The following is a 12,250-nucleotide window of genomic DNA, read 5'->3' as shown; positions in this document are numbered from 1 at the left end:
AAACAAAATCTTTAAAAAAAAATGAATTAAGCCAAATTTGAGCATTACCTGTTCCTGTACATCCTCAAAGTCTGAGTTAAGCAGCTCTATAAAAATGGGGACAGCCCCTGCTTCAATGACAATTTTGGTCTGCTGAGAGGTTCCAGAGGCAATGTTCGTCAGAGCCCAGGCAGCTTCAAACTGAAAGTGAGATTAAGCCATGATTGACAGGTCATTCCAGACAGGGCAGCCATGCCTACCCTACCAGGTGGCTCACAGCAAGTCTCTTGCTCCTGACTAAAAAAAAAAAAAATCAAAACACAAGCCTTTTCCTCTCCCCCTTTAAACAGTTGAAAGAGGTATCCTCAGTGACATAACAGTATTGGAGCCAGAATTGGGCTTCAATGATCCAGGACTATTCCTGCACTACTATAGCACCCCTGAGTCCTTTAACAAATCCCTTTTTTATTTCCCAAGCTTCACTTTTCACTTCTGAAACCAGGATTAGAGTGCAATGGAGCTCTCAAAGTCCCTTTCGGCTGAGTTTCCCTAAGTACTTAAAAGATTGACCCACCAACCATTTCTGAGATGAGAAACCCAGAGAGGCTAAATGATTTGCCTCAGGTCACATGGGTAACGTGGAAGTCGACTAGAACCTCTGATTTATAACTAAACAATCAATCTGTAATATTCTTTTATCTTTCCTTTGAGATTATTTTAGGGAAGAGATCTGGGCTGGGCTCTCCTGTTTGAGGCCAAGACTTCTGAGGCAATAAACTGATAGCAATAGCTTCTCTTAAATGTTTCCTCATATTATTTGTCTATTTCCTGAGAGATATGGCTATAGAAGCATCCCACTGCAACTTCTTGGAAGGAGGGCTTTCATCTGGCATCCCTCTACCCCAGGTCTCACTTGTAATGTACAATTCTCATTCCTCTTCAGAAACTCCACAAACCGATCCACCACTCCTGGAGTGTTGATAACTTCATCTATTGGAGGGCTAGGCTCTGGAAGAGGAGAAAGGAAGGAGAAAAATTCAGGATAGGTTTTAGCAGATGAATTCATTGGAGTCCACCCACTATCCTTCCTATATACTTCTGACCATCCTTATAGAAATTCCCAAACTCCCTTTCGGTGAGGTGGTTTTAACAACAGTTGGTCATTGTTGAACTATATGATACAGTTGGTATGTTAAAGAGTAAAGCCCATCCTAATTTAAGTATGCTTACTTTTGGCTTACTGAACCTAAGCAAGTACTGTGTTTTTTGGAATAGAAGACAATTTGGGAGGAAAATGGGGGTGAGTCTTACAGTCCGAATGTAGCTTACATTTACATTGGTGAAATATTATGTTATTAAATATTTAACACATTTTTTGCTTCAAAATTCTCCCCATTTTCCTCCTCTAAAACCTAGGTGCGTCTTATGGTCGGAAAAATACGGTACGTAACCTTACTTACCAAAGCAAGTAGGGAAGTAAGGGAGAGAAGACAGCTCAAGGGATGAGCAGTGCTAGTCTAAACATTTTCCTTCTAAGACCAGCATTCTTTTCTTGGGAGGACTGTTTCATATACTGAGGCAAGAAGTATTTTTACTACCAATTGTTTTACTACTGAGCACGCACAGTGTGCCGAGCACAGTTCCAGGTACTGAGGATATGGCAGTGAACAAGACCTAAAGTCTCTGCTCTCAAAGAGCTTACATCCTAGTGAGGATAGACATTCTATTATGATAAAAGGTAATGAATGTAACAAGGGAAAAAAAGAACAGATAAGGCAGGGTAACACGCTTAAAAATGCTGAGGGTAGGAGGATGGCCTGGAATTTTAAATAGGGTGTCAGGGTAGGCTTCAGGTAGGATCTGATCGGAGAAATGAGGGAGTTGTCGCACAGATATGTCAAGTCGAGGCTATCGGGGAGGAGGAGTAGCCAGTGCAAAGGTAAAAATGTGGGTGGCTTATCTAAACACTAAAGCCAGTAGGACTAGAGCAGAAGAGCGAGGAGGAGTAGGTTGAAACAAGACACTGAATCATGTAGGGAGTCTCTGGGGAGGACCAGGCTTTGTACCTTTGGAGAGCAGTTTCCGGAATTTCTGAGTGGTTGCTAACTGCAGGTCAGAGTCATCAGAAAAGAGCATCTCTACCATCTCTCTTGTGATCACACTCTCCTAGAACACAAAAGAGGTTCAAGGCTTTGCAAACCAACACTGGAGCCAGATAAGAGCACATAATCCTGTGTGGCACCCTGCTTTGTAACGAGTTGAGGGCAAGAGGACGGCCCAACAGACAGGCTCAGGAGAAGGTGTCTGTTTAGTCCACGGCTGCTTCAGGTTGGGACATTGGACAATGATTCCTAACTTCTGAGGCAACTGATAGCTTTCCTTAAATGTCTCCTCAGGTGTCTCCATCAGAGATGAATCCTTGTTGACTCTTAAAGCTGACCAGCTACGAAAGGGCCCATGGAAGAAAGAGCTTAGCATGGCTGTCAGCGAAACTACTAGATGATGTAAACTGCTCAATCTCTGTTCTGCAGAAGCAGGTACGTGCCAGGTCTGCATGAAGCAAGGGCCTTACCCCAGTGGTAGAGCTCACATAAGAGTCCATGAGGAGACTGTCGAACATGGCAGCTTCTTCATTAATCATCTCCACATTTCTCCGTTTAAAAAGCTGCAAGTAAAGAGAAGAGATGGTGGCAAGACTACTCACTGAAGCAAACACAAAAACAAAATCAAAGAATGACCCGATGTTAAATTATGGCATAACTGTCAAGGAAATGCTAGCAGGGTTGAAAAAATGCCAAGTTTAACATACTGACATGGAAAGATGTTCAAGGGCTTTACCTTTTATTATATCCAATTGATTGAATTTTTTAAGGGACCACTTTTATTTTTTGATTTTTAGAGAGAGAGAAGAAGGGAGAGAGAGAGATAAAAAAAACATTGATTTATTGTTCCACTTATTTATGCATTCACTGGCTGATTCTTGTATGTGCCCTGACTGGGGAGTGAACCTGCAACCTTGGCATATTAGGGTGATGCTCTAACCAACTGAGCTACTCTGCCAGGGCTAAGGGATCATTAAAAAAATTTTTTTTATTGATTTTAGAGAGAGAGGGTAAGAGAAGGAGGGAGAGAAAGAGAGAGAGAGACATCACTTTGTTGTTCTACTTATTTATGCGTTATTTGGTTGATTTTTGTAGGTTGTCTCGTATGACTGGGGATTGAACCCACAACCTTGGTATATCAGGACAATGTTCTAACCAACTTAGTTACCCAGCCATGGCTAAAGGGAGTGTTTTTATAAACAAATCAATCTTTAAAGATTCTAAATTCCTCTGTGTAAAAGGTGAAGAGTATAAGAGACTCTGAAGGGAAGGAATAATGGTAAAGCAGGGGGGTAGGCAAAAGCAGGTAAAGTGACTGCATGTTAGTCTGGGCAAGGCACCAATTTAGTGGGTGTGTGGCAGAGCATAAATGATGAGCCATTAATATATTTTCAGGCCTAGGATGACTTACAAAGAATGGACCCAATAAAGAGAAACAAGGCAGCTGATGAACCTCTTAAATGGCCAGGCTTGGAGCTGGGAACCGATGGCCAGGCTTACACTGACTATACTATAGTCACTATAGGGTAAGGATGGGGGAAGGCAACGAGGGGCCAGAACTAGTATGTTATATTGAAGACACAAATGATGTCTTAATTGTCCTAAATTATGGAAAAATAAGGGCTTGATTTTCTCTTTCTGGAAGCTTCCAACATTTCTTTACAACAAAGGAAACCATTGAACATGGCGGCTCAGCTACTTTCCTAAAGGGAGGGTGAGAGTACAAGGTGGAAGCCAACTGTGGCATCTGGGTCTTTTCCCTAAACAGTACATTTAAGAATATTTGGTTAAGCCCTGGCTGATGTGGCTCGGTGGATTGAGCATCGGACTGGGAAGCAAAGGGTCACCAGCTTGATTCCCAGTCAGGGCACATGCATGGGTTGCAGGCCAGGTCCCCAGTAGGGGGCATGTGAGAGACAACTACACATTGATATTTCTCTCTCTCTCTCCTTCCCTTCCCCTCTCCCTAAAAAAAAAAATAAATAAATAAAATCCTTTAAAAAAAAGTTAAAAAAGAACATTTGGTTAAAAGAACTTATATGTACAACCCATGGACATGAACTAAAGTGGGGAAATGTGGATTGGAGGGGGTGTGCAGGGCAGAGGGGAATAAAGGGGGGGGGAATGGGACAACTGTAAAAGCATAATCAATATAATTTTAAAAAAATTATTCAACGAGAAAAAAAAAATTTGGTTAACTCACTTGCTGCTCCCGCTTCTGCTTCCGAAGCTGAATGCCCTCTTCTTCTCTTCTTCGCCTCATTTCCTCAGGGTTTAGGGCATTGTTCTTATAGCTCTTCATTCGATAATTGTCCTTGCCTGGACTTGCCATGGTTTCTAGAAGAAGAGATGATACAAACACATTGACAAAGGCTCTTAAGACAGAATTTTTTTCCCACTGGGCTTCTGTCCCTACCCACCCCCCTACTCAGGGAGACCCCAGATTCTCAAGGAGGCCTAATAATCTCAGTAACAGCACCTGACATCTCTAACACTACCAGCACACAGTTACCTTTAATCATAGTAAGCTGGTTAAATAAGTGTAATTACAGCAGTTGATATTAAGCCTAATAGTCAAAGGTGTAGGCCCTGGAGCCAGATTATGCAGGTTCAAATTCTGGCTTTTCTACTTCTTAACTGTGCAAACCTTCAATAAACTGCTTCAATCTTGATGCCTCAGGATCTCATCTTTAAAACAGTTCCTACTTCACAGAGTTGTTAGAAAAATTAAATAGGTTAATACATATGAAATACTTCTTGGAACAATGCTTAGCATGTGGTAAATGCTCACATGCCATGATCACTTCCATGACAAGAGAGAATCATATGACCTTCCCAATAAACTCGAATATATTTAACCTAGCCAGGTGAAATAATTGTAACATATACAATTCAGTGGAACATGATTATCTTTTTACAATGACCCATATGCCTACCAGTCATTTTTTAACTAAAAAATTTAAATTAATCTGTAATGTTTGATATATACAAAAAGAAACAATGTTGTTACCAAGCAAAATAATACAATGAGAATCTGAAAGCCCATTACCAAATCTAAGCTCATTATCAATATACCTGAATTCAGTTGCGGGCTCTTCCCCTATTCCTTCATCTCCACTCCAACTCTAGCCAAAAAAAAAAAATAAAACAAAAAAACGCTATCCTGAATTGTCATCTTTGTATTTGTTTTTAATCACGTAAGTACATCCCTAAATATTGTATCATACTGTATTTAGGCTTCGGAGAATTGCCCCAACTCCACTGGGTTTCTAAGATTCACCCATGTTTTTCATGGAGCTGTATTTCATTCACTTTTCCTGTTATATTATTTCACTGTGTAAATACCACATAATTTAACCATTTTTACGTTGGTCTCACCCCTGCCCCACCCCATTTTATTCTATTACAAACCTACTGGACAGTTGAGCATTAGGTGGTATATACAAGTTTTCTGAAATTCTCTTTTCACTTGAAAGCTGTAATTTTATCACTGGCAACAAATACTGACTGACTTCATGCATTTTGAGAAAATGCTGGCCAATACCTAAGTCTGAATAATGAGTTTTTCGGGCAGCCATTCTTCCAAGTAAAAACTGTGTCAATTTAAAAATGTGTGTAGTTTAGCTAGTTACTTAATAAGCCCACAAGGTGATTTTCCTCCAGACACATTTTCAAGGGTTGAATTTATGCTGTTACATCAAGGACATTCTTAAGTGCAAGTAGCATCTTTTTTCCAACAGTGAGTGGGAGGTGGTGAAGAGTAAGAACACGTGGGTTACTAGTACACCTTGGTGCCACTGTCTTGATTTGTGCTAAGGTGCCAACAGTTGTACCCACCATTGCTTTAAAAACATCAGTACAATTGTCACATGCAGTGAAAGTAGCAAGTAACACCTTAAATTTTTTTCCTGGCTTTATTGAGATATAATTGACACATAATATTGTGTAAGTTTAAAGTGATGATTTGATATACTTCTATATTGCAAGATGATGACCACAATAAGGTTAGTTAACATATCCATCATCTTGCAGGGTTACCTTTTTGTTTTTAACGGTAAAATTTTAAGATCTACTCTCTTGGCAACTTTAAATATATAATACAGAGTAACTACAGTTACCATGCTGCACATCAGATCCCCAGAGCTTACCTTTCAACAGGAAGTCTGTACCCTTTGACCACCTTTGTCCATTTTTCCCACTGTGCCCCTGGCAACCACCCATCTACTACTGTTTCTATGAGTTGTGTTGTTTAGATTCCACATAAAAATGTGCAACTGACCTTGAACAACACGGGTTTGAACTGTGTGGGCCCACTAATACAGATTAAAACAATGAATCTGCATGTTTTTTAAAACTGTTAGTGGACCCACACAGTTCAAACCTGTGTTGTTCAAGGGTCAACTATATTTGATTTGTCTTTCACCGCCTGGCTTATTTCACTTGGCATAGTGGCCTCAAGATTCATCCATGCTGTGATTTCATTTCAGAGAAGTGGGACTGCTGGATCACATGGTAGTTTTATTTTTATTTATTTATTTTAATCCTCACCCGAAAACATGTTTTTATTGATTTTTGAGAAGGGGGGAGAAAGACTGACTTGTTGTTCCACCTATCTATGCATTTATTGGCTGATCCTTGTATGTGCCCTGACCACAGACAGAACCCAGCCTTGAAATATCAGGACAATGCTCTGACTGAGCCACAGGGCCTGGGCCTAAACAACAGACTCTGTTTTTTTTTAAGACTATTTATTTATTTTTAGAGAGAGGGGAAGGAAGGGAGAAAGAGAGGGAGAGAAACTGATTGGCTGCCTTTCACACACTCCCCAACCAGGAACCTGGCCAGCAAACTAGGCATGTGCCCCCACCAGGAATTGAACTGGTGACCCCTTGGTCTGCAGGATGATGCCCAATCCACTGAGCCACACCAATCAGGGCAACAATGGATTCTTTTTAAATTAAAAAAAAAAATTTTATTGACTTCTGGCCAAGATGGAGGCGTAGGTAGACATACTGTGCCTCCTCGCACAACCAAAATAAGGACAACAATTGAAAAACAAAAAACAACCATAACTGCCAGAAAATCAAACTGTATGGAAGTCCAAAAACCAAGGAGATAAAGACGACACATTCAACCAGACCGGTAGAAGGGGCAGACACAGGCAGCCGGGCAGAGAGGACTCACAGTAAGGCTGTGGCTGGCGACCCAGGACTCCAGCTCAAGGAAATAAAGACTCAAACCACTGGTTGAAAACACTTGTGGGAGTTGAGGTAGCAGCTGGAGAAACTCCCAGCCTCACAGGAATTCATTGGAGAGACCTGCAGAGTCCTAGAATGTACACAAACCCACCCATCTGGGAATCAGCACCAGAAGGACCAAATTTGATTGTGGGTAGCGGGGGGAGTGACTGAAATCCGGCAGAGAGCAGAGCACCATAGCTCCCTCTCGGACCCCTCCCCCACATACAGAGCCACAAAGCCCAGACGTGGGTTGCCCCACCCTGGTGAACACCTAAGGCTCTGCCTCTTTACATAACAGGCATACCAAGACAAAAAAAAAAAAAAAGGCCCAAATGGAAGAACAGATCACAGCTCCAGAAAAAATACAACTAAGCAACGAAGAGATAGCCAACCTATCAGATTCACAGTTCAAAACACTCATAATCAGGAAGCTCACAGAATTGGTTGAATTTGGTCACAAATTAGATGAAAAAATGAAGGCTATGCTAAGTGAAACGAAGGAAAATGTACAGGGAACTGATAGTGATGGGAAGGAAACTGGGACTCAAATCAACGGTGTGAACCAGAAGGAAGAAAGAAACATCCAACCAGAAAAGAATGAAGAAACAAGAATCCAAAAAAATGAGGAGAGGCTTAGAAACCTCCAGGACATCTTCAAACATCCCAACATCCGAATTATAGGGGTACCAGAACCCCTATAGGGGAAGAGCAAAAAATTGAAAACTTATTTGAACAAATAATGAAGGAGAACTTCCCCAATCTGGCAAAGGAAATAAGACTTCCAGGAAGTCCAGGAAGCTCAGAGAGTCCCAAAGAAGCTGGACCCAAGGAGGAACACACCAAGGCACATCATAATTACATTACCCAAGATTAAAGAGAAGCAGAGAATCTTAGAAACAGCAAGAGAAAAGGACACAGTTCTCTACAAAGGAGTTCCCGTAAGACTGTCAGCTGATTTCTCAAAAGAGACCTTAGAGGCAAGAAGGGGCTGGAAAGAAGTATCCCAAGTCATGAAAGGAAAGGACCTACATCCAAGATTGCTCTATCCAGCAAAGCTTTCATTTAGAATGGAAGGGCAGATAAAGTGCTTCCCAGATAAGGTCAAGTTAAAGGAGTTCATCATCACCAAGCCCTTATGATATGAAATGTTAAAGGGATTTATCTAAGAAAAAGATAAAAAATATGAACAGTAAAATGACAGCAAACTCAGTTATTAACAACCACACCTAAAACAAAAACAGAACCACAGAAATGGAGATCACATGGGGGGTTATCAACATGGGAGTGGGAGGGGGAGAGAGGGGGAAAAGGTACAGAGAATAAGTAGCATAAATGGTAGGTAGAAAATAGACAGGGGCAGGGTAAGAATAGTATAGGAAATGTAGAAGCCAAAGGACTTATATGTATGACTCATGGACATGAACTAAACGGGGTGTGGGAGGGGGTGTGCAGGGCAGAGGGGAGTGAAGAGGGGGAAATGGGACAACTGTAATAGCATAATCAATAAAATATATTTAAAACAATTTATTTTGTTATCCTCACCCAAGGACATTTTTCTCATTGCTTTTAGAGAGAGAGGAAAGGAGAGAGGAAGGGAGAGAGAAAAACATCAATGTAAGAGAGAAATATCAATGGGTTGCCTCTGGTATGTGCCCAGACCGGGGATCAAACCTGCAACCTTTTGGCTATGGTATGATGTTCCATCCCATAATTTAGTTTCATTATGGGATGAAGCTAAACTAGTGTTGTTCAGCCATACTGGCCAGGGCTAAACAACAGATCCTTAAATAATAAAATTGGAGAATTCACACTTTCTAATTTCATAACTTAACTAAAAAGCTATAGTAATCAAAACACTGTGGTACTGAAATAAGGATAAGCATATAGCTCAATGGACAGAATCAAGAAACCAGAAACAAATTCACACATCTACTGACAGCGAACTGATTTTACAAGGGTCTCAAGTTCATTCAGTGGGGTAAGAACAGTCTCTTCAGCAAATAGTGTTGGGCCAACTAGATTTCTAGATCCAAAAGAATAAAGTTGGATCATATAATATAAAAAAAGTAAGGACCAACAACCTAAATATATAAGCTAAGACCATAAAACCCAGGGAATTAAAAATAGAAGTAAATTTTTGTGATCTTGGATTTGGTGATGGATTCTTAGCTATGACATCAAAAGCATAAGCACCAAAAAACAAGTGAAAAGACAACTCAAAGAATGGGAGAAATTATTTCCAAATCATTTATCTGATAAGGGTTTAATACCTGGAATATGTAAAGAATTCTACAACTCAACAACAAAAAGACAACCAACAACCCACTTTTAAAATATATAAGGGGCCATGGCTGGCATAGCTCAGTGGATTGAGTGTGGGCTGCAAACCAAAGGGTAGCCGGTTTGATTCCTAGTCAGGGCACATGCCTGGGTTTCAGGCCAGGTCCCCATTGGGGGCCACCTGAGAGGCAACCACACATTGCTGTTTCTCTCTCTTTCTCCCTCCCTTCCCCTCTCTAAAAATAAATAAATAAAATCTTTAAAAAATAAAATAAAATACACAAGGGGTCTGAATAGACATTTGGCCAATGTGCACATGAAAAGATACTAAACCCAATTAGTCTTAGAGAAATGCAAATCAAATCCACAGCAAGATACCGCTTCATACCTCCTAGAAGGGCTGTAATGAAAACAATGTGACAAAGATGTTGAGAAAGTGGAACCTGGCGCACTGTTATGGGGAAGTTAAGACAGTGTAGCCTCTTGAGAAAACAGTACGGCAATTCCTCAAAACAATTAAACACAATTACCATGTGACTTAGCAATTCTACTCTTTTTTAAAAAGATTTTATTTGCCCTGGCTGGTGTAGCTTAGTGGATTGAGCAAGGGCTGAGAACCAAAGGGTCGCCGGTTCTATTCCCAGTCAGGGCACATGCCTAGGTTGTGGGCCAGGACCCCAGTCAGGGCCACAAGAGAGGCAACCACATACTGATGTTTCTCTTCCTCTCTCTCTAAAAATAAATAAAATAAAACCTTAAAAAATATTTTAATTATTTAGTTTTAGAGAGGGGAAGGGAGGGAGAAAGAGGAGAGAAACATTGATGTGTGGCTGCCTGGTGAGCACCTCCTACTGGGGACCTTGCCCAAAACCCAGGCATGTGCTGACTGGGAATTGAACCAGTGACACTTTGGTTTGCAGGCCAGCACTCAATCCACTGAGCCACACCACCCAGGGCTACTCTTTGGTATATCAAAATGAACGGAAAACAGAGACTCAATCAGACATTATATGCCAATGTTTAATGCAGTGTTATTCATAATAGTCAAAAGATAAGAATAACCCTTGACAAACTTTTACAAAAAGCAAAAACAAAACCAAAAACAAACCAGGTGTCCATCAACAGATGAATGGATAAATAAAATGTGGCATATACATACAATGGACTATATTATTCAGCCACAAAAAGCAATGGAGGTCTGACATATGCTCAACATGGATGAACCCTGAAACAGTGAAATAAGCTAGACTCAAAAAAGACAAATATATTATTTCTAGTTATATGAGGTGCCTAATGTAGTCAAAGTCGTAAAGAGAGAAAGTAGACTAGACAGTGGAGTTCCTGTTTGGGGTGATGAAAAGTTAGGAGACAGACAGTGGTGATGGTGGCACAACACTGTAGATGTAATTAATGCTACTTAATTGTACACTTCAAAGTGGTTAAGATGGTAAATTTTGTTATACTTTGCCACACACACACTTTTTAATTGCAGCATACTGTATCCAATTAAATCTGACATAGAATCCCTGTTCTATGTTTTCTTAGAGTCTGTTTATCTATTTGCATTCATCATCATGGGGCCAATTATTTTAACTCTATTTTCTTATTTTCTATGTTCTTGAAGTTCTGGTATTTGATTTTAGGGCCTTACAGACCCAGGGAGAGACTGCCCTTCTCAGGTCTGCTAATTCCTAAAGAGCATGTCTTTGATATGCAAACTAACCCATCAAAGCCACAGACCCCAGACAGCAATATTCCTCTGCTTTAATCACCCCATGGCCAGGTAGTAGGCAACTAGAGACTACTCCTATATCCCAAACCCTCTGGAATTATTCAAACTAGCTTAAGCCTAAACTGTTTACTCTGCCCTGTCTTCACTTCTCTCAGAAATCCTACACTTGTTCCCTGCAGCTGCAGTGACTTTATGACACCTTACATTTTTACATTATTTAAACAAACTCAAGATTTTAAAAACTGACAAAAGAAGACTTTTAAAAGTGACTTTATGACACCTTACCAACTAGGTTCTCCCTCTATAAACATTTCTTTTCCTCTAAATTTCTAATCTGAAAGTTACTAAAAGTATTGCAAAAGGAAAAAAATTAAGTTTTATATGCACACAGAAAGGAAAAACTAACTCTAATATTGCCCTTTTCTGGAGTGGTTGGGGTGATTGTGATGAGAGTTTAAAAAAAACACTGGCCCTGACCAGGTGGTTCAGTTGGCTGGAGCGTCGTCCCATACACCCAAAACGTTGTGGGTTTGATTCCCAGTCAGAGCATATACCTAGGGTGTGAGCTCTATCCCCAATTGGGGCACGTACTGGAGGCAACAGTTCAATGTTTCTCTTACACCGATGTTTCTCCCTCTCCCTCTCTCTAAAATCAATAAACATATCCTCAGGCGAGGATTAAGAAAAAAAAGAGGCGGAGGTCTAAGGCAGCAGACATGCCCCTTCCCCTGGGTCTGCTGGGCAGCGGCGCAGCGGATGCGGCAGAGACCTGCATGAGGGCTCCCCGAGCCCCTCGCCGGCCATGAGCGATCCTTCGCAGCATCATAACTCCATCGCATCCAAAAAACTTTTGACTTACGGAAGATGGCGGCGTAGGTTGACACACTGCGCCTCCTCGCACAACCAGAACTGAGAAT

At 40.9% G+C, this 12,250-nt stretch overlaps 1 protein-coding gene across 3 annotated transcripts in view; it reads right to left on the bottom strand.

The window, feature by feature from the left end:
• KPNA6 (karyopherin subunit alpha 6) overlaps positions 1 to 12,250 on the bottom strand; it is a 45,729-nt gene that overhangs the window by 13,145 nt on the left and 20,334 nt on the right. For 2 of the 3 annotated variants that reach the window (XM_024554504.3, XM_045190771.3), the window contains exons 2-6: positions 4,285 to 4,418; positions 2,552 to 2,644; positions 2,046 to 2,145; positions 893 to 987; positions 49 to 180 (exon numbers count right to left, since the gene is read on the bottom strand). In XM_024554504.3, coding sequence (XP_024410272.1) covers positions 49 to 180; positions 893 to 987; positions 2,046 to 2,145; positions 2,552 to 2,644; positions 4,285 to 4,418 — 554 coding nt within the window. Of the gene's footprint in view, positions 1 to 48; positions 181 to 892; positions 988 to 2,045; positions 2,146 to 2,551; positions 2,645 to 4,284; positions 4,419 to 5,156; positions 5,192 to 12,250 lie in introns of those variants that run through there. The other variant, XM_024554505.4, reaches the window with a different exon arrangement.

This window comes from Desmodus rotundus, chromosome 3 (assembly GCF_022682495.2).
Source record: "Desmodus rotundus isolate HL8 chromosome 3, HLdesRot8A.1, whole genome shotgun sequence".
Classification (NCBI taxonomy): Eukaryota; Metazoa; Chordata; class Mammalia; order Chiroptera; family Phyllostomidae; genus Desmodus; species Desmodus rotundus.
The sequence above is the reverse complement of the archived record's forward strand: the minus strand, read 5'-3'. Positions and strand labels throughout refer to the sequence as shown.